This window comes from Rhopalosiphum maidis, chromosome 1, assembly GCF_003676215.2.
Source record: "Rhopalosiphum maidis isolate BTI-1 chromosome 1, ASM367621v3, whole genome shotgun sequence".
Classification (NCBI taxonomy): domain Eukaryota; kingdom Metazoa; phylum Arthropoda; class Insecta; order Hemiptera; family Aphididae; genus Rhopalosiphum; species Rhopalosiphum maidis.
In genome coordinates, this window is record NC_040877.1 from 40924251 (window position 1) to 40948542 (window position 24292).

At 29.8% G+C, this 24292-nt stretch overlaps 1 protein-coding gene across 3 annotated transcripts; it reads right to left on the reverse strand.

Moving 5' to 3' along the window:
• Positions 1-4494: 4494 nt before the first annotated feature.
• LOC113547830 (cytokine-inducible SH2-containing protein-like) lies at positions 4495-23646 on the reverse strand. 3 transcript variants are annotated; one of them, XM_026948356.1, is made up of 3 exons: positions 23123-23646; positions 18673-18774; positions 4495-5741 (listed from the first exon to the last, which is right to left on the reverse strand). In XM_026948356.1, the coding sequence occupies exon 3, from the start codon at positions 5675-5677 to the stop codon at positions 4616-4618; it is 1062 nt and encodes a 353-aa protein (XP_026804157.1). In that variant the 5' UTR covers positions 5678-5741; positions 18673-18774; positions 23123-23646; the 3' UTR covers positions 4495-4615. The 3 variants fall into 3 exon arrangements, with proteins under 3 accessions (XP_026804157.1, XP_026804156.1, XP_026804155.1); XM_026948355.1 differs by lacking the exon at positions 18673-18774; XM_026948354.1 differs by lacking the exons at positions 18673-18774; positions 23123-23646 and adding an exon at positions 11561-11830.
• Between the last annotated feature and the right edge of the window lie 646 nt (positions 23647-24292).

Consider the following 24292-nt stretch of genomic DNA (forward strand, 5'->3'; position numbering starts at 1 on the left):
TAAAGAACACGATACACACTCATATTAATTGTGCGTCGTACGCGGCTCGGTCGGACGGAGTTGGGCGCCGCGAATCGCGGCCGTTTATAGGCAGCAATACGAGAACGGCAGAACGGTGAAGGACTGTTGGCATCGTGACGCGCGCGTTGACAACTTAATTATAATATAAAACTTTAAGCGCGATGAAAAATATCGAATGGTAATAACAATAATTATTATTATCATCGCGTATGCCAGTCACCGCGCAATAACAATATTTTAATAATTATTTGGAAAACTATTAATATAACCGTCACAACATCGGTATATATTTTATAATTATTACGATTTACCAACAGCATAAAATACAATATGGCATAACGGTCATCGTATTATTATTACGGCCGCGGATGATATTATTATGCATTGATATTTCATTTATATCGTATCGAAACGTGGGCGGGTTATACGCTGCTCTTTCTGTATTCACTATAATATAGTTTTGATTACACATTATTACCAAGACATTTTAATCGAACTCTGCAGTGTGTGCGTGTAATATGTTTATTATAAAATGATGATGGCGATGATGATGTGTGAACGGATATCTAAGAAGAAGCCGAATTCACGGAAACCGTACGCATTATTATAATATAATTATCATCACTGGTGCCAAATATGTGTTTAGATAAGAAAATAACATTAATTACAAGCACACAGGCCCAATCGCATATCGGGTGTTTGACAACAAGCATTATAAACTCGTGTATTATGTACATTATGTATATTAGCCTCCTCACGCCGTATAATGATATCATCGTATTATTATAATAATTGTAATATCGTCATAATAATAATAATAATAATAATAATAATAATAATCATATAATTATAATCATTTATTAGACTCGTTAATTTTCACGAGCTCCGTTCGGTCGTGTAAATTAATACCTCTATTATATCGTCGATAAAGCCGTTTTCGTGGAAAGGAATTTTCTTTTTGCCATTTATATTATACGTGTGTGCGTGTGTTATCGTTTGTGTATGGAATATATTATGCACTAAATATAAAGCTTGGCATGAAATTATCATTAATTTTGTTTTCTATTATTACGACAGTAAGGAATTTGCTTTCTGAAAAATCCTGCACCTCGTAAAAATTTGAATTACAAATATTACGCGTAGCTAATTCGGGGAAAAAATAATCGACATAGTTTGATTGTCGGTCGAAGTATGCGCGTTTAAAAAATTGTTTTTGACCGGCCACAGACAAATTCCATCTGGTTTAATATTGTTATTGTATTCAAAACCCGAACCCGTCCCAGTTGTTACTGTAATAAATCGCAGTCGATTGCGTGCAGCAATATACCATTGCTGGAATAACGGCCGAAATGACAGCGCCCTTGGCTCTTACAATCTCGCCGTTATCGATCCTTTGAACAATGGTGTTTAAAACAAAATTCCCGTAGTAGGTCATGTATACACTATACTATACTATATACAGGGTGTCCCGCCGACGAGTTCGCCCCCGTCAATAACTTACTTTCTTCAAGTCGTTCTCTCATTTCCATATCTCACGAACCTGGCTTTTCAACAAATTCCGAAGCATATTTTTATTTCATAGAAGTTAAGAGTTTAAATTATTTGTTCCCGTTAAGTTATATAAGTTTTCGAATCGTAAACAACTTTATACCAGACATTTGCGGCGAAAAATACTTTTTTGCGACTTACTTTCTAAGGGAATAAGCTATGTTGGAGTACAAACGAATTACTATACTTATAAAAAAGAGAACACCTCCATGTAAAATAATAAATTATGTTATCTTAAAGCGTTCAATGATTTAGTTACTGTGGCTTGACTGCCTTATATTGTTAACAACTCTTATTTAGAAGGTAAATTTATAATTACTTGAAAAATATAGATAGCTATTTTTATTTTTTATTTTTGAAATAAACATTTTATAGAAAAAAAAATGCATAAATAATATATAATATAATATAAAAAATAATAATATACGTTTACACGAAAAGGGTTTGTTTAAGTCAAATATTGTGAACACATAACTTAATTAGGTAAATACATTTTTTTATCAAACATTTATTTATTTAAAACTTTAAATTGATCTATTGTATGATCGTTACGAGAATACCCATACTCGTAATAATTGTCATCTCATGTAGAAAATTTGAATCTGTTTCATACCGACTACTAATAACTTTAATGAAAATAAATGATTAACCTTAAAAATAAAAATGAACTATAATTATTATTAATTATATAATTAATTTAAAAATGTGATTACTGGCGGTGATGACCATCTCAAAAACGGTGGAACACTCTGTCGAAGTGACCTCAGATACTTGCACTACACTGTAATAAAATTTCTGAGAACGCTGATCGGTCTCACATTGGATTGAGGAGCTTGAGTCGAAGGTGAATGAAGTGAACATCAGTGTTTGTAGTAATAATTAATTGTTTATTATCATTAAATATAAAATATTTTTAAAATATTCATAAAATTTGTGGACCGAGTGAAACAACTCCGCCCGAGTAATTAGTAATATTACGACTGGGTTCTGGACTCAAATAGCAAACGGCGATGTTAGGGAGCAGTCCAACGACTCAATAAGTCCAGTGATTTGGGATTTTTGACTAATTCTAATCGTACAGCGTATCGAGACCCGTAGAATATATACTAAGTCTCGGCTGGATAAATGGCTCCGTAACGATTTTAGGCGGTGGATCAAAGAAATCGAAAATATATCGATGTATAGGAAATCCTCCCGTTCTTGTATTGCTTGTGAATTATAGTAAAACTATTACATATGTGATCTAGGTAATAAATCATCTAGTGGTATAAAACGTTTAAAAACATTATGTCGACATCTAGTTCGCCAACAACGCGCTTATGTAAAATCCATAATGAATGGTAATATTAAAATATAATAGTAAAGCGGCGGCATGAGTTTACTACACTGTATAGTGTATACAATACGAATACAGTATTAGTTATTAGTGATTAGTTTATTACATTTATTAAAAATAAAGATAACGTAGTAACGTACCTAATAGGCTCTTTCATTCCGCGGATATGTTTGTACTGTATGCGTGTATACCGGATAATTATTATAATCATTTGAGTGAAAATGAGTGAATAATTATAATTTTTCATCGTTTCTTTGACAACTTGTTATTTTAATGGCGATGTTACATATAAACCGGATACTTGTATTATAATTACCTAAAAATCGTATCAATCAAGTCTATATTTGAATTTTAAAGTACATTAACCTGAACACTTTTTCACGTGATCCATACAACACATTTCATACATACAGTTAGCCATTTTTTTTAATTCTATGTATTTTAATTTATAGACATTCATTTAGTTAAAATTAAGTTCATATATTATGTCTAATGTAATATTTTGATGTTTTTATACATTATATACTTAATAGAATAATGTTCTACTTACAAATCAATCATAATAAAAAAAAGTAAATACGGGATAGAATTAAAAAATGTATATACGTCATACGAATTAATATATATTTATGTATAAGCATATACTGTACCTACGTGTTATTTTTATCGTTATGATGTACAATGAATATTGTACATAATATGTTATTTTAATATAAAATACAACTTTTTTTTGGCATGCACTATTTATGTTTAAAAAGGTATTTAACTCAACTTTGTGATATGTTATACAATAGTATATACTTTGAACATAATACAGTTGTTTTTTAGCTTTTTTATTAAAATTGGATTTTATAAACATAATTAGAATTGGAATACCGCATTAAAAACTCATTTTCATTCAACATTTGATTGTATCGTTTTGTGTATTTTTGAAACAGAAATATTATTACAAATTAAAATTAACTAATAAATGTGGTATTACAAACAACAACACGATATAATAATAATTTACTATAAAAAAGATAACATATAAATTAAATATGCATTTAAAAAATATTTACATTAAGAAAATGCGTGCAAAATAAATAAAAAAAAAAATTATCGTTTGATAGCGAATTATTTCCTTTTTTTTTTATCTTGCGTAATAATTTAGTCATATTATATTATTATATCTGTATAACTATATAAAAAGTAACTCACCTACTTAAACATTTCATTATGCCATTAACACATAAATTGTACGGTAAGTGGTTTTACCTATATCATGGTTAAAACCCGAACCTATTGAAATACATTGTTTAATATTTATTACACGCATAATGCTCTATAGAACAAAAAAAAAAAATTCACGATGACAGTAAAAGTAAAATAATATATAATTATTTCTGTTTGTAAAAATAGTAGGCATGTGTATAGTAATGTATATATTATGGTATATCATCTATACATATATATATATATCTTTACCTATAGTACATACATCACAATATTTTTTTTCCTAGTTTCTATAATGTATATAATATCATAATACACATCTATATAAATACGTAATTATAATTTGTACACGATCGCGAGCTAACAACTAAAATATCGTAAACCTAAGAATAATAAATCAAGAATGACAGTAAAAATAATAATTAAAGTAATAATAGTAAAAATGTAACGTAGACACGACGTGGAAAATAATTATATCATATTATAATATTATAATCACAGGCTATACGGATATTGTAGTAAATATTCGATCAGTTCGTTTGGCAGAGACGTGGGAGTGATGGTGATGAGACGCTTGTGCCGGTTGATGACCAGCCGGGCCATGTGCTTCAGCGACGGGAACCCGGTGTCGGTGGTCTTGACCATCGGCCGGCGAAGGTTCATCCACGAGAAGAACTGGCCACACTGGTCGATCCACACGGGGTACACGAGCATCTGGCGGACGGCCCCGATCCGGGACAGCCGGACGTAGTAGTCGATCAGTTCGATCGGACACCGGAACTTCGGGACGCGGAGGGCGTCGGCGCGCCGCGGCATCGAGTCCAGCCCGAACACGCCGTCCGCGTACGTGAACCGGACGCTCATCAGCCGGGACTCGCCGGCGCGACCGGTCTGCACGTCCATCGTGAACAGGTGTTCCGAGTGTCTGGAATCGCGAACGCAAAACCGGCCGGCGGGCATGCAGACCAGCGCTTCCGCGGCCCGCGCTTGTGCCTCGGCGCCCTCGTAGTACCAACCGGACGCCCGGAGTCGGTCGACAGCCGTAGACAGCACGCGGAGGTCACGGGCGCCCGAGGCGTCCGACGCGGTGGGCGACGCGACCGAAGCGGCGGCGGTGACGTCGTCGTAGTCGTCGACGTCATTCGACAAACCGATGCACCTGCTGGCGAGATGCACCGCGGTGGACCCGACGGCGGTCGTACACGGCTGCAGCGTCGTCGCGGTCGTGCCACAACACAGGGAATCCGACGGTTCCGCCTGCTGCTGCTGCTGCTTAATACGCTTGCACGATACCACCCGGCCGCCGGCCAGCGTTAGCTTGGACCGTTCTCGAGACAGCGCGTGATTGATGTGCATCTGGTACAGAACCACGTTTCGTTGTTCGCACGCCCACCTGTCCCACAACCGGATCCAGCAGGCCTGCAATCGCATTGACTTGTCCGCGTCCTGGAGCACGGCCGCGGGCGATGCAACAACTGCAGCGCCGCCATTGTTCCCGTTATCCGGCCGGCCCGTTTTCCAGCACGGAGTGTTTAACATCTTCTGCCCATGGCCCATACACCGAACTGCGGCCGACGACAATGACTCGCGCACGGAAGTAGTGCCTGTACGATTGCCGCCACTGAAACAATATCGATAACAACCGTATAAATAATGATAGGTATAGGCAATAATGAATTATATAGATAAATGCCGAATTACGACACACACTACTAAATATTATATTGGTTCAAGGGTAGATACGGTGGTCCTAAACGGGGGAGGGGCAATTTGTTAGTTATCAACTAAAAAAATGTTATCTATTTAAAAAAAAAACTTTGTTGGAATGTACGAGTATGATACTTTTTTTTATGAAAGGGGGGAAGCAATTGTCCCCATTTCCCTCCCTTGTATCCACCCTTATTAATACGATTCGCGGCTCCAGTCGACAATATACGATAAGATGGTGTTATGTGCGATAAAATTTTAATAATAACGATAAAACGATCGTTATTTCCGTCGAGTCAAACTCGAATAATAACAATCACGAGCGCCGAGTAAAAACTATGAAACAACCAGAGGAAGTATCGTGCATTGTTTGTACCGAGAACGAAGCCCTTAAAATTTGGAAGCCTTATCACGTGCGGTCTACGGGCCCGGGTATTGATTTTGGCACGACACCGCAAAAGTCGCATGACACGCTCGGGTAATTATTATATGCGCATAGCAGCATTGACCAACAATTAAAATATTAAATACATGGTATATGAATTAGATTCATTCAGTTCCTATTATATTCATGTTTCGATTTTCTAAACGTATTACATTATAAAATATGAAATCCTTTTATTATATATATATAAAAGCAGAACAGGCGTTTTTTATTCTAATTTTGTGGCGACAGTACTTGACTTTTTCCAATTTTTTTTCACACATATGTTCCAAATACCCTCATCCCGAGTGTCACCACGTCGTCCGATTTTTATTTTTATTTTGTTTAAAGATTACGTGTTTTTAGCGTGTCATTTAAATTAAACGATTTTTTTCACAAAGTTGTTTCAATAAATACTCCTACGAGTAAAACACTCTTATTATTTACAATTTAATTTAACTTGTCATATCAGTTATAAATATCATAAATTAAGTTAAATTATAAAAAATATTATGTATTATATGGCTAGGCTTTAAATAGTTTAATTATAATAAAAAACCAATATTTATTACGAATCGATTATTTAACACACGAGCGAAGCCGGGTTATTCAGTTAATGTACGCATAATAACGACTATATATTAATACATAAAGTATACGGATTGCATTTTTAGTGACGGAAGTGCGTAGATAACGTAATTTATAAATAATTATTGACTATAGGTTACAACCATCACGAATCACGATAGACGTTTTTTTTTGTTTATTAATAAACAAAGTCACTGAAATTCACACGGTCACACGTACATTTTATTTTGTTAATTATCAATTATCATATCATAATATGTATTATGCACCTACCTATATGTATGAACTATAAGTTGTGTAACAGTTATTATTATTTATTATATATTTTTACGTAGGTATCGCAACATATTTAATAGTAAGTATTTGATTTGGATTGTGCTGTTAGTATCAGTTTTGCAGACAGCGCCGGAATAATATATTTTCGAACATTCTGTTCAGATTTCCGGTAAAACGTGGGTTTAACGTGATTACGCCGCCGCCGACGCGGAATATAATTTTTCATTTGAAGTGGAAAAGCACAAAAACAAATATTTGTATATATACGCGAGGATTTTATACATAGTAACACAATAATAATATATCTAAATATATAAATATGTAACACAACATGATTCCACCACACACGCTCGCCTCCTTTTTTTTTTTTATTTCAGTTATTCAAAATCTGATTTTTGGCATATTTAAATATACTTTGAAACCATATTTTCAGTTTTGAGATTTTTTGTAAAGTATAAGTAGGTAATATAGATTTACAAACTTTTGTTTTTCAAATGAAAACCCTTTTTTTCTACTGTAAATTAATTAGTGAATATTTTTTCTGAAAAATGTTATGTATCAAAAGCAAAATTCAAACGATTAACTTTTGAGTTATTTAGCTTTGTGTCTGCGGATAATAGGTCTACGATAATAGAGTTGGAAGATGAGAGCTATAGTGACTTGCATATTTTAATAATTATCTAATACTAATTTATCAACATTTATAATTTGTAAAATTGATTCAAGTATAATAACACTAGATCCAACCATCCAACATTACATCCGATTTATATTTTTGTAAAACCATTTATTAATTATTTTATTTATAGACTTTTTTTTTTGTATAAATATTTTAATAACTCTAAAATTAAGTACTCATTTGAGTTTTGATTTAGGTAAATCAAATTTTTTAGAAAAATCATCGACTAAACAATTCACAGTAAAAATTATTTTGTTTATTAAAACAAATTATCTTATTTGAAAACAGAAGTTTGTACCACCGTCCGCCACAGGACATTTTTTAAGTAGAAAACAAAACTTAAGAATTCATAAGAATATCGTAATTATAAGTACCTATTTTATACTGTATAGACAGTAATAAAATCAGAATTTTTAATAAATTCGTTATTAAAGGAAAAAAGGGGTAAGTATACTTGGTGAATCATTCTGTATATATACCAAATACCTATACTCTACACAATACGTATTATGTATAATTTAATGGAATACGTATACATACATACGCTTCCTTCCACCTTCGTATTATGCGTTATGTAAATTGAATATAGGCACATCAAATATTCACATGTGTACGGACGCGGAGACTTTCGCGTCTCCTCACGACGATATACGATGAATACAAAGAAAATCTGATAGACGTCAGACGTGTAATATATATGGTAGTACATCACGCGATTGGATTTAAAGCGACGACGTGCATGCGTATACGGAACATAATTTGTTGAAAAATCGTTTTCAGAACATTTCATCTGATATTTTTTATGTGCATCTACGCTGCACTATGCGTATTATCGCCGAGTATATTTTAGATAATGTGGATAGTGTATAGACAACCATCCAAACATTTTGCCAATATTATGATTCGTTATTATTAATTAGTTCACCGGAACTGTCAATAGACTATAGACGTTGTCGTGAATCATGCGATGAAAATAAATATAAAAAAAAAAAAATTATAAATATATTAAACAATTATAATTATGTTTGATTATGAAGTAGACACTTCTATCCTACGTAATTTACATTTTGTCACCATAGTATAATTATGCATTGCAATACAACGTTACCAAATTTAGTTATAAACTTATAAATGAATAAATGAACATTTTGCCATTTGTTCCAAAATTAAATGAAATTAAAATAATTTATATTCTGATTTATGGGTAGCGGTTGTGGCCTCCCAACGCTCACGTTGCGTGACGCATGCATTACCAATACAACGTTGTCTAATTTGGTCAAAAATAAACGTTGCCAAATGCAACCAAATTTTATAAAACTAAAATAATTTATTTTCTGATTTGTGATTAGCGCCGGCTGTCTGTAATTATTCTGATACATTGCGAGACAACTAATGGATGTCAGGAATTTAGTTGAGACAGGTATGGAGGTCTATGGAGGTTAATGGGTGCAGGGGTGGAGCCACAGCTTCTCAGACCTGAAAATTTTCCTACAATAAAGAAGAAGACGTGTTTTTTTTTGTAAGATGTTGACAAATGTCCCCTTCCTCTAAAAATAAAAAATATATTAAAGGACTACCCCTGTATTAATTAACAATGAGATTTTCTTTGTATTTTAATTTAATTTAATTTAGATCATGCTATATTGAATAATAAGGAATTTTTTATTTTTAACAGTTAAAATATGTATTTAAATATACTGTCAAATTATCTTTAATATAAATCTACCAACATTTTCTATTAATAAAATCTGTGAATCTAAAATATTATAATTCTTTTCTAATGTTTTTAACTTTTTAAGGGAGTCTAGGGACGAGCAACTAGGACACCCCATCCTGCACGATTTCCGTTAAGGAAGCCGTCTTTTACACTACAATTATTATTAGGTAGTATAATTATAAACTTTACTCAGTATACTATATTGTAACTATATTCTGTGTATAAAGTATTAGGATTTGATGGTTTAAAAGTAAAAAATTCCACGTATTATTTTTAATAAAAAAACTAAGAAAAAAAACCGAGAAACGGTTATGCAAAAAAAAAACGAATGACCGTAAATACTTTAATTGTTCACCTAATATTTATTTATTTTGAAATAATTCTTACAATATTTTTAAGCTATGTCTAGACATTAAAAGAAATCTTCGACTTCTTTTAGTTTTTTTTTTAAATTTTATTTACGTAACTTTAAATTAAAAAATATTAATTGTTCAAATTTTGAAACATACTATTTTTATTTATTATCATTGTAATTTATATACAATATAAAAAGTTCAAATTATTTAGAATTTCAACTAATTTATAATCGTTTAAAATGTTTTGACTAGTTTATTTCAATTTATGTCAATACATTTTTTGTTTCTTGACCAAAAAAAAATAAAAAAAATCGAAAACTTAATATGTTGAATTCTTCATGGATTTTCTTAAAAAATGTCGACAACAAAAAATATTCCTAAAATGAAATATAACGATTTTTTCCAGAGACAATTATTATATAGGCTACTAGCAATATTCTAATTTATTTAATTTTTTCCTATTTATGCTTGATAAGATTTTTAATTCTAGATATTAAGGTCTGAAAATGTAATATACATGGTTTCTTATAAGTAAAAATTATCGAAAATGTATAGTCATAATGGTACCTACATTTACGTAGTACTACATATTATGTTTACGTTAAAACAACGATGGTCGACGGGAGATTAATATTCTGCAAAATCGGGCGGATATTCATATGAATACAGATATATAAGGTATACATAAAATATGTAATATGCGCACGGGACGGGTGAATTATTATTATCATCAATACGAGACACCTATAGAAGCGCGTATTTCACCGAGATATCTGTAATCGCGTTTCAGCATACTGTAATCACGCATACTGTCCGCGTTTGTATCACAAACTAACTTGTATAATAATAAATAGTACATACATAATTCACACTATAATTCATTTTTGATCATACCTATAGACTAATGTACGTTGATATACACACTACGAACATAGTGCACAAATCATTAAACCGAATGATCCATTCAATATAAGACGCTCAGTATTTCAAAAACTATTAACGTTTCAATATGAAAATATTTTTTTCATAATTTTAAATGGTTTAAAAAAAATATATTTTTACTATTTTTGATAACTATCGTTTCTTAAGTTTTTACGTTTTTTAAAGACCACAAATTATATATTTTAATTTCTATTTACAAATCATATACATAAAAATTAAATTTTAGACAAATTTTATAGATCGAATTACTTCATATAATATTCTGCTTCGAGATAAGAAATTAAAAATGCATCATTCAAAAGGGAAAAAAACTTAAATTAATAACGATAAAAAATAGTAAAAATATAATTTTTTCCAAAAAGAGTTTGTCTTGGAACGACTTATAATTATCTAAAAGAAATATTTCCAAATACATTAGTGTTTTCTGGAATGAGTACATTATGTTAAATTGATCACTCTGTACAGTGCGTCACGCAGGTATGTTACATATATGTTCTGACCGGATTTTTTCAAATCTATATATTTTATGCTTGTCGGACTCGGTGAAATAATATATGATTTTATATACAACGACGTTTGACGTTTAACGACTCGAGGATTTCCAACGGCCAATATATTATTACTGTTAAGCAAATCTTATATTTTATTATACATAGTATTATATTAGTATTCATAATTGTACTCGATGAAGTGATATTTTTTCTTTAATGTATATTATATATATGCATATTTTTTATATTATAATACATACCCTGAAATGCAACGATGAAGACAACGATACGAATAAGATATGTTGTGTTGTTATTATTCTATAATTTATATCACTGCTTTATGAATAGGTACGCACATTGTATGATATAATATGCTTGTGTATTGGTATGAAGTATGGACACTGACTAAGTATAAATAATATGAGTGCGTTCGGATATCGAGAGGAAATTAACTATGAAGTCATTATTACGCCAGACGGGATTTAAAATGTCGAGAGACTTAACGGCGGCGTCATCAACACTGAACTGTGTAATGTAGAACACAAATTATGACACTATAACAACATAAATAAAATCTACTTAAACCACGCGTCGTCGATAATGAATCCCGAGTATTCCTCCTCCTCCTATTCTATTTTACTCAACTCTTTTGTCGCGTCCGCATACAAATATAATTATATCAAGTGGTAATCGTTCATACATACAAAAATCACTAATATTATTTGCGGTGTTATTTACTTATTTTAACAAGATTGATTGTATTTGACAACTATTTGAATAATGTCCTATTCGAAACTATTTGGTTCTACGGGTGATGGCAACTTTGGGTAATGCCAAAAAATAAAATGGAAATAAGATTCAAACTTTCTTGAATTTAGAATTGTACTAAATTTCTAAATAGACTTTCCTACACGTACTCTCCATTCTAATCTTAAAATAACGCCACAGCCGCCATGCGTTGTCTTCATCTTACATACGTATAACATAACAAATGTTCGTTAAGTAGAACGAATTTTGTGTGTAGCTAAAATATTAGAGTGAAATGATCTAAAATTAAACTTAAAGGTAAGAATATTAGGTATATCTATGTTTTCTAGTCAGTTTTTTACAATATTTAAATTCTTGAGTAAATTATGAATATTTTTAAATATTAATTAATATTTGTTTTTACAGACAACACATGCGGGTCAAACTTAAAAACCACACACAAAAAAATAAATATATTACAAAATGTTTCACAACAAACTAGCTTCCCATCTTGACAATCCCAGGAAACCTTAATTAAAATTTACTTAAGCGGAACAGATATGGTGATCTATTAAATTAGCCAAAACATAAAATATTAATAAAAAGAACTACATAACATAAAAAATTGTTCTCGGAATGACTTATAATTCAAAATTGTTCATATTTTTTCTTTGTGCTATCATTATAATATTGTGTTAAAATTTGATTGTGCAATGATGTACACATTTTATAATATTTTCTAATTAAAAAATTTTTAAAATATTCAATGCTTGTGGTTGCAAATTCGAGTGACCATTTCCGGTAAACAGCAATAACATTTAAGTTTAAAAGAACACGTCATATTAATACCTTTAATAAATTACTACTGCGGTGAGTAACTACTGTAATCATACAATATTCAGTGATTGCGTCTTTCAGCATTAGAAATACACATAGAGGTGTGCCGAATTACGCACGCACATTCATTGTTTATAAATAATAATAATTTAATATTAAGTATACTGTGGAAATTCACGAACCTTTTTATTTAACAGAAATAACTAATAAGTACATACTAATATATTATAGCTTATGATAGCTATTAATTGTTAAATATAATATTATTGTCTCGACCCTCGGGCGCAACAACGACCCGGAACAATACATGAATTATTTCGTTATCGAATCGTATTAAATTATATCGAAATGGTTGTTTTACAATTTACTGATGTGCGATTCGTAGAACATTATGTAGAAAATAACGTTATATTTACGTATGCGGTATGATATACATTGCAATGCATTCATATGTTGCGCAGGAATTTGTTTATCGTTATGCTTTTTTTTTTTTTACTTATCCGCGTGATAATCGACGTTAAATTGGCCTAATTACTAATTAGTAATTCTCGAGAGTCATTCTTGATTATTAATTATTATTATAGTTTATATATTTTTATAATCTATTCGTGGGAAACAGATATATACAATCAAGCTGTAAGAATAATAATGATAAGTTTCATTCATAATTCAACGCCGTTACGACAATTTTTCTCCTCAGTGAAAGTTTAATGTAATAATAATTAATGACTATAATACGACAGCCAAACGACGAACGCATATAATATACGCGGGAGAAAGCAATTTCGTAGAACTCTTAATGGAAATTAATGACTTGACTTTTGCTAGTGTAAAATTGCAAGTGCGCCTGCCTCAAATGATGCTTCTAATGCATTATAAAATTGTGATTACAATTTTAAGCACGTTTCGGCAAACAAGAAAAATATAATATTGAAAACATGCGAATACAGTTTTGAAAAGGAAAAAATAAATTAACATTGAAAGTAAAATTACCGTAACCAGGTGTTGTTTCCAGTGCATCGAATGTTGAAGACAAATTAATACAACATAATAATATTATCCATCAACTTAAATGTAACAATGGTATACGCGTGGGAAGTGGACTCGTATATATATACCTAAATACTGGTGGCGGACTTTTCATACATTATTCTTCGAACTCAGAAACCCTCGAGATTTGTGTCTGTCGTCCTGATGATTATATGTACGATTATAATGAAAAAAGTAATTTCAACTGCACTGAAAAATCACGACCTATAATATTTATTTAGAGAAAACACTTTTATATGCTATAATTTTATATTTTATAATCATACCACCACAGCCCACAGTCAGTTAAATAGACTATACAGTTATGATGTTCTTTTTAAATCCACGTACTTATAATACTTGATATAATTCAGATTTAGTTATATATTGTACAGGCGTTTTATAAGATAAATACCTTATAGTAAAGTTAAATAAAATATTTAATCACGGTTTAGAGCATTTATTTTTTTAGCTGACAAATTTTTTTAACCAAAACAAATTTGTATAGTTAATAACTCGTTAACAACTAATATTTATACACAACTATTTTGAATAATGATAGCCAAGATGATAAGATTTTTGATAGGTTAACTGCTAATAACCTATTAAGGTAAACAAATATAAGGTTTTTCAATAATTTTTTTTCCTTAATAGTATAATGTTTTAGATTTTTATAAATGTATTTGTTTTTACATTTTATGGATTCATTAACTATAGGTTTAGCTAACGATTTAAAAAACTGTGTTGTTTTTTAAACATTGAAAATAACTTGAAATAAACCAAACAATACATTTTATCGCAAAGCATTTTGTTTTTTAAAAAACCAAAATTAAATGTATGTAAGAGTGCCTAATTTTGTTTTTAACTTTGTTATAAATAGTTATTTTGAGAAAAGTAAAACCTAGAATTATTTTATACAAATTATTACATTTTAAGTGCATAAATAGTGTATTATATTGTAATTTTTTAATATTATAAATTATAATAACTTGGAAGCTTTTTAAAATTATAGAATTTGAAGATAAAAATACAATTTAATTAGAATAGTCTATTTGAGGATTAATTATAAGTTATGAAAAATCCATTGTCCGATATAAAAACATATAGATATAAATTATGTATAGATACATAATAAATTGTATTTTAATTTAAATTATAATATTCATGTTTAATTAGAAGTAGCATTAACAATGTTAAAGATAAAGCACAAATACACGTTCTGGGAATCACGATTCCGGAGGTATTAAAAAGAACGTGAACGTAATATATTATTCATATTAAGTAAACATACTAATATATATATATATATATATATATACTATGAAATATTTATAAGCCTATTCAGAGGTTAAAATGTAAATAAGAAGTTGTTTAAATAATTTTCTATCAGCATAAAATAGTTGTAATAACAACACTAGACTGCACCTGTTTTAAGGGAATCGTGATTCCGAGAATGTGTATTTAAGTTTTATCTTGAACACGTTAAGGCTACTTCAATTTAAACATAAATAATATAATTAAAATACAATAAATGTAACCATACCTAATCTATATCTGTATATTTATATATTGAACAATACATTTTTCACTGTTAAGGTTTCTTACAAAATAAACATAAGTAAAATAATTTAAATTTAAATTCATTAAATATTATATGTATATACACATCCTAATCTTTATTCTTTACATTTATAAAGTACCTACAACGTTTTATAACTTAAAATTAAGCATACTAATTAAATTAATTTTTGTCTACAAATTCTACGATTCCTACAAGTTATATTAAGTCACTATCAATTAATTTTATACTAGTATTTACAAATTACAATATAGTGTATTTTAAATTTAAACGTTATTGACTTTTTTCGAAAAATCTTACTTACATACAACTAAATCTACTGTTTTAGCCCGTGATAAAAAAAAATGAAAAAGTGTCATTTGTCTTGTCGTTTTGTATCTGTAATAGTTTCTACACTCTAACCATATACGAGGGAGATAGAGAGTTACACCATATTGTGGATACCTTGGGTTCATATTTCTCGGGAATTTTAATCAATATAATATTATACATAGTAGAGAAAAGTTAGGGTAAAACGATTCTGTGTAAAATAAACAGGTACAGGCGAGGACAATATTAGGGGCATTCACATTTCATTTACGTCATACATAAGTACGTCAACTGAAATTTCAATAATTAAAAATTTGAAAAACAAAGATGAGTTGTGGCAATTAAAAGTAAGGTTCTGAGACCTGTAAAGTAGAACACGGTGAACTATATTGTTTTTAGCATTTATAATATATTTTTTTTTAATTCGTTTATTTTAATGAAAATTTACAATCTATACAAGATTGTAGGCCCAGGTGAGTTTTTTGTCGGAACAGTAGACCGAGATATTTAACTTAATTTGCGTGTGGAATGGTTGCGTTCACGAATTTTATGTGAGGACAGTCACCAAGACAGAGGCAGAAAGTAACGTAAGATAATTTGGAGTCGTTAATCTATAGATTTTCAAATATTTGAAACAGTGGGGTTAAGGTGTTTAGATAATTTTGGAGTAGGTCACTCGCTTTAAAGGGGTCTTGACTGGATGAAAGGACTGCGGTACCGTCAGCATGTGTCCCGATTTAGGTGTTTTCAGTTGTAGGAATGTCAACTGCATATGTGATGTCGCTTCCTTAAGAGACACCGACTAAAAGGTTGGTTATATATTCTGGATAAAGAAGTTTTTAATTTTACTCTGAATGTTATATTATTTAGGTTGAATTTGACAAGTAGAAAATACAGTACTGGGCAAATTTTTTAAGCTTGAATAATAAGTCGTCATGCCAGACGGTGTCAAATGCTTGAACAACGTCAAGGAAAGCCCTAAGCAATATTTTTAGTATATTCTGTGATATTATTACTATTAACGTAATTTATGTATTATAATATAATATATTTATAATTTATTAGAAAGTAAAGTGTGATGCACTTATTTTCGAAAAACGGATACATTTGGGTATTTTGTCCGATTACCAGTATTAGCATGTTAACATTAGCAATGTGGACCACACATAGTGGAGTTTGTGGAAAGTAGCATGTTTGGCTTGAAAACTTAATTGGAAATTGGGAAGGGTTGTTAAAGTGCAATAACTACGAGTCTCTTGAGAAGACATTTTTCAAAATTTTTTCCAAACGCGGGCAGAAGACTGATTGGTCAGTAAGATTCAGGCACATCAGGTTGTTTTCCTGATTTGAGTATAGTTATATAAGTGCTGACTTCCAAGTGGTTGGGAAATAAGATAAACGAAATATGGCATTAAAGATGTAGGTGAGAAGAATGATAGGTTTTGATGGAAGTTTTTAACTGTTTTGTTGGTTATGAGATCTTGATCAAATGATTTATTATTTTTGAGTTTTTAAACAATTCTTAAAACTTCATCAGAAGTGGTGGATTTTCAATGTTTACATCTGAAAACTGAAGTTTTGATTTCGTATGACCTGTTTTAAACTACGTTCTTTAATATACTGATGTCATTTCTACAATAATAAAATTGTCAGTTTACAGCACTATTAATGTTTACTCTTATACTTCCTATATATTTATTTTTTAAATTGACAATTGTGATTAATAAATATGTTTTTGACAACGTGATTTGTATAACAACAATTTAATTTAAAATAAATAAAAATAATACTATGATATAATTAGTCCCAGCAATATAAAAAATCTCAAAAGTCCGAAACATATATTAAAATATATCAACTGAGACAATTATAATACATTCATTTCAAAGAATTAGAATAACTTTCGCAGTATTTAAAATTTAAAGGAACAACTATAAAAGTTTTCTCGATCTAATCATACGTTTTTGGAAAATAACGTAAGCCCGTGAAATATGAGTAAAACACCAAACAATGCCGGGAAGCGGCAACGTATTTTATAGTAAAATATCGCATAAAATTAAAAATTTATTACATGTAAAAAGTATAATATATAATAAATATTAGAAGTCATATAAAATACTTCAATTTTATGAGTACATTTTAGGTCGTGTAATTTAAATTTAATTCTATCAATAATTATAATAGAACAATTTTTAAAAATATTTATTTTGATTTTGTAATTAAAATAAAATATTTTTTTTTCACCTAATTTAACAAACATCAAAATGATATGTGAACAATAAATTATGCTTATTTAAATGGCAGTTTTAATAATTCTCTCATTATATTAAAATATAATTATTTATATTATTACGAGAACGTCTTACCCGCATGTGTTTTTCCGTTTTACTAATGCATACCATAACAAAATAAACGTTTAGTAGTTCCAATTTTGCGAGTTTAGCTTAAATATGAAAGTTAAATTAACTATTATCAAACTTAAAGATATGAATACCATTTATGTTATCTCGTCAGTTTATTACAATATTTTATTTTATATTTAAGTTATAAGCATTTTTAAATATTAATAAAATTACATACTCATAACTCGTTTAAAAATTAAAATATAATTTAAAAAAACTAACGAAAGAACACAGATAATATTCTTGCCTAAAAGTTTGATAATCGGTCAATTCACTCTAATATCAAAACTAAAAACATACTATTGAAACTGGTGAACGAAAATTTACTATGTCGTACGTGTGTAAGACGAAAACAACACGTGTGGGTGCAACATCTTCTTAAAGGGATTAGAAGCGGTGATTTTCTGTTTTGTCTAACTAACACGCAATATAGGATTATAGACGTGTTGTATACGTATTTCCAACGTACCGATTGAAAATAAATAATGAAGCGATAAGAATTCTGGAAACAGATTTGAATTTATCATCAAGTCTTCGTGAGATCGCTTTTCCACATTTTTGGTTTTAACTTCTGCAAAAATTGAAATATGTTAATTTTTCAATATTTTTTTTTTTTAATATACGTTTTGAGAATTGTGGGGGATAATATCAAAAATATGGGAAAAGCAATGTTAAGTAGACTTGATGACAAATCTGTTTTCAAAATTCTTATCGCTTCATTCTAACAATCGGTCAGTTGGAAATAGAAGACGTCAATTGCACATATGTTAAAAACAGAATATCACCGCTTATAATTCCCTTAATAAATACCGGAATAAATACCAAGATAGTTCGAGATAGTAATGCGGAAAATCATTTAATTTATTTCTGTAAGAATGTACTGCGATTAGCTAGTATTAATATTTGTTTTATTGAATATTGTTTTAAATACTTGAAATATTTCAGGTTTCAGTAATAACAACATAACCAACTTGGTAATATCTAACTTAACTAAGCTACGCCTATAATAATAATAATTAAATAAAATATAATTATTATTAAATGTTAGTCTTTTATACACGTTAGAAGTTGACTAAAATCTATAATATAATATTATATTATAGCCTATATGGTATATGGTATATGTATAAAATATAGGAAGTTTTTTTAAACAAAAATGTTAATGTATGTAGCCATGTAGGTTAAATAATTGTGAATTAAGACCTGATTTTCCTAAAATATTACATATTACAATAATTTTAAAGGATCATTATGGTTTTTTCGACAACTTTTATATTTTTCTCAAATTCTATCAATATTATAATATCTACCCTTACAACTTGCGGTTGCGTCATGTTTTGTGTACATTGTTTCTAGAACGGAAACGACGACTCAATGAGCAATTTTTAAATATTTTGACGATTTTTTTTTTATGCCAAGAATTATTTGTATAGTGTATATTATCATGATATATTAGTATTATATTAAAAACTACACTTCCACGAATGATACTGCAGTAAATAAATCAAAATAGTTGATTTGCATTCTTACTCGTTTTTCAAAACGATAAACGGACACTTTGAAAAATGAAAATAATTTGGTAATAACTGGTCGCCGATACTTTTGTACGGAAAAAAATAAACAGAAATATATTTTACAAGATGAGTAAGATTAAATTGTTCAGAAGCTAATCCTAAAAGAAATTCACAAATCCTAAACACAGCACGAAAATAAAGTAATAATAAAATTCATTAAAATTTATAAGTTAAGTCACAATTTATATACAAATTTTCATTTTTAAAAACCAATAATTGTAAGTATTTATAATATGTATATTTTACCTTATGATATTAAATATTAATGACTAATTATTTATTTATTTCTGTTAGAAATCTAAAATAAAACTATAGGATTACACAGATAAACTACCTATTTATTGTGTAATAATAAATCATGTAAAATGTATATATTTTATTGCCATTTGAAATACTACAAACTATCCGCCATATCAACTGTTGTTGTTACTATCTATAATAATATAAACTACAGTTTCGCGGTTTTTATTTTTTTGATATGACTGTACAGTAGTGTTCTACAACCATCCAAAACTAGTAAGACAGTCTTCCGCTGATTACAAAGATAAGGTTGCTCAATGAATCAAAAACATTTACTTCAAAACCTCATAAAATCATAATTAATATCCAGTTGTCACTATATAAAAATCCGATTCTAGTTAAACAAAATAGTAATATTATTTATTCCGTGTCAAATTTCATATACACTTACATATAGCTAGGAATATTATAAAAAGTTGCATAAGACCTACTCATCTGCAATCAAAATTTCTTTTATACTTAACTACATTTTTATAAAACATCATATTTTAAAGATATTTTTGATATTTTTGATACACTATAAAAATCATTCTACTGTTTTACAAATACCTTCATTATTTTTCTATCTTCTATGTACATAGTATTTATTTCCTTACTATTTTATCTTACACAAATTTGTCATTTGTATCAAAATGTATAAAATAAATAACAAAGTAACTGAAATAATGAATGATAACCGTAAAACGTAATTTTAAATTGTATAAACATTTCAAAAAAATTTTAAATATTGTATAATATGAATTTATCGATACTACTATGTGATAGACAAAATGTCGATAAAATAACGTACAAAAATGTTTAAAAAAAAATGAATTTAATTTGACCGACCTAAATCGTATACATTATGTTCATGTTCTATTTGATTTAAGTGAGTGATGTTTATAAAAAATGAATTAATACTGATACGTGATAAATGATAATAATAATATGGCTATCAACTATGTATTTTATTTATACATTTTTTAACCAAAATAATTTTGTCATAAATAAATAGTATTCTGTTCTATAATAGGTAGGTAAATCTACATAATTTATATAAAAATTAAAAGCCGTGTACAATTTTAAATTGCTGTGTAAAATGTAGATACTTAACTACCTAAGGTAGTAAGGTATTTGTATCAAAAAAGTAGACTATCAATAAATATTATATTATTGTAATAATGTACTCATTCAAAAATCATAATTAATCATACTAAAAAAACGGTAAGTACGATGAATCATGTTACATTTTATGTATATATTATATTTAACATCATATTAAAGCTTAATATTTAATATTGTAACACCAAATAATCTTGGATATTATATTATTTTGAACTTAAGCCTCCCTCTAAATCCACGATGGTGCACAAGGCACAACAGAATCTTAAAATAATATTTGTTTTTTAATAATCTTATAGTAAAATCACTCATAAATGATAATAAAATATAAAACCAAACCAATATCACAAGCCCTCTAACATTTTTATAACTATTTTACTCTAACATGACTTAAAAATCATGAAACGACATTACATGAATGCGTTTTATCAATGTTACGTGTGAGTCATGAGAGAACTCGGAGAACAAATTACACTAAATACTGACATCCTCTTAATGTATATAAAAAAAAAGTCATAATAGGTAATTTATGATATCTTCTATAAAATACGATACATATACAGAGAAACCTCTTAATATCGGACTCTCAGTCGCTGAAATCCTGTCCGCTATTCAGAAGATTTAATTTGTAAAAAGTTTTTAGTTAGTTTCTAAAAAAACCTCGAAAAAAACGTTCGCTATTTAGAGGTGTCTGTTAGGGAAGGTTTTACAGTATTTAATAATATTATAAATTATTAGGTTATTACTTAATTAAGTAATATAATATTTAAAATACTTAATTTGTTTATAAAATAAATATTTTTTTTTTTTTTGACCAGTTATCTAACCTAACCATAATTTTAGAAGTCTTACAGGTATATAGTACCTATAATACTATCTATATAGTATATAGATGCGTACGCATATACAATTAATAAGAATTAAGTAATAAAACAATTTTTAAATTTTCCTTCCTTGAATGGACGTAATTTCGGAATCTTTTTTGTGTATCAATGATAATAAAATATTATGCATAGTGAATAGTGGTTCTTAATAATTAGATAAGTCATGAGACGTGATAACACTTTTATTTATTATAATGTTGTCTTATTTACTTTGAACGCCTTGAACAGTATAATATTATAAATAACCTAAAGACCTGAGATTTAAAGCAAATATATACGTTATGTTTTTCTTAGAATTCTTAACTAGTGTTATTATGACGTTAAGATGGCTTAGTTGCACATTTCAATAATTACTCCACTTGATACATGCATTACCCAATGTAACTATTAGTTTTGTAACAAGTTAGTGGAAAACTGAAAAACATATTGCCTAATCTTATGCCATTAAAATGTAAAACAAACATCTTAATTCAAAATACTGACAAATCCAAGGCATGCTGAACAAAAACGATAAAATAAACAACGTAAGCCGTAACTAATGTTTGTTAAAGTGTATTTAGATTAAGCACCATAAATTGACACTTATTGAACTTCATGGTCATTTGACTCATATTATCTTCAATTGGGTACCATCAAGTTATTTTTTATTTTAGTTACACGAATTAAACGTGATTTATTAACGATATCTATGTTAATTATTAATACAATAGTTTCGTTATGACTATATAATATGATACAATTGTAACATTCAGGCATTCCGTATTAACTATTGTAACATTATGTAGACACAAATCACAAGTTTTAATCATAGTGGATGAATTCAGCAGGTGATGGTTAAAAATCATATAGGTGTATAGAATTATCAGCTATCCATTTATAATGTAGTAAATAAGATTTGATTTCTAACTGTATAGTAAAAAATAAATAATTGGCGAATATTAACAGGACCCTTAGTAATAAATGTATTTTTCGATTAAAACATGTAAAATATGTCGTGCAGTGCGATAACTGTGATATCGATATAATGAAAAAAAAATAACAACGAATAAAATCTTAATACCTGTAATGGGTGTTTGTAGTCCGTAAAAAAAAAAACACCGATAGATTTATAAGTCGTTGTCGAACCGAAGAGTGTGAAAAGATAAAAGAAGTGTATTCTTCGGCAGTATTATCGGATTAAGTCGAGTGCGCATCGAGTAGGCTACATTGTTAGACGGAAAAACGAAAAAAAAAAAAAAAATACTCAAAACGATTTAATAAATTTCAATTGATAACCGCCGTACTATTGTTATAATTTAAACAATAACAATAATAATTATTATTATTAAACATTTTTCACATAACACACAATGCAAACGCGTGGGCGGAAACGGAAACGTGCGCCGGCACAATGACGAAATGTATACGAAATAACATAATATTATTTTCGACGGACGGGCCGGTTCGAATAAACCACGCCGAGACGGTTCGCGTGCCGGTCCAGTACTGACTACAATATTATATAGTGGAGGTTCTTTACCACCGGCGTGGCGGTGTCTCCGCGATGTCGTCCGTCCGTCGACCGACCCGACAATCGCTCCTCCGCACGCACACGCGTCGTACGTACGACAAACGGCCGTCGCCGCAGCAGCTGCCTCGGGAACTGCGGCGGTGGTGGTAAACGAAGACGACACGGGCCGTAACTAAAATTATAGAAATACCGAGACTCGAGAGTGGTAAAATGGGACGGGTGTTTCGAACGCGACGGCGAAGCATGCGAACCACGAGGAGTCCACCGCGTCGTTGTCTGGTGGCCGAGGAATGTAAGGCAACACGGGCCGCGCGTACATAATATTGCCACCCCCTGACCACGCCGGGTGTGTGGGCGTCGCGACGGGGCGCACGAGTGTGTCGGCGCGGGTGGAGGAGCGGTCGCAGGCGGGGGCGAAGGGGGCAGAGAATTCGGCGCGTTTTAGTGGCTGGTTTTTATGGCTGGCGATGATGTTGTCGGTCCGTGAGGAAATAAACACAATATAATATAGTATAACGTTATATCGATACCTATATAATACGCATTATACGTCACCCCATACACCAATACAGAAATATGTTTTTGAAAATGTATAATGTAATACACTATAGTATATTATTAGTACGGAATTTGATTTTTTTCAGTCTATATTTTTCATGCTCGTTTTGTTCGGACACACGTTGCATTTTTTTTTTTTTGTGTGTGTGTGTTGAGCACTCC

Excerpts from the sequence above, each read along its gene's own strand:
- LOC113547830 (XM_026948355.1), bottom strand. The coding sequence starts at position 5,677 with ATGGGCCATGGGCAGAAGATGTTAAACACTCCGTGCTGGAAAACGGGC.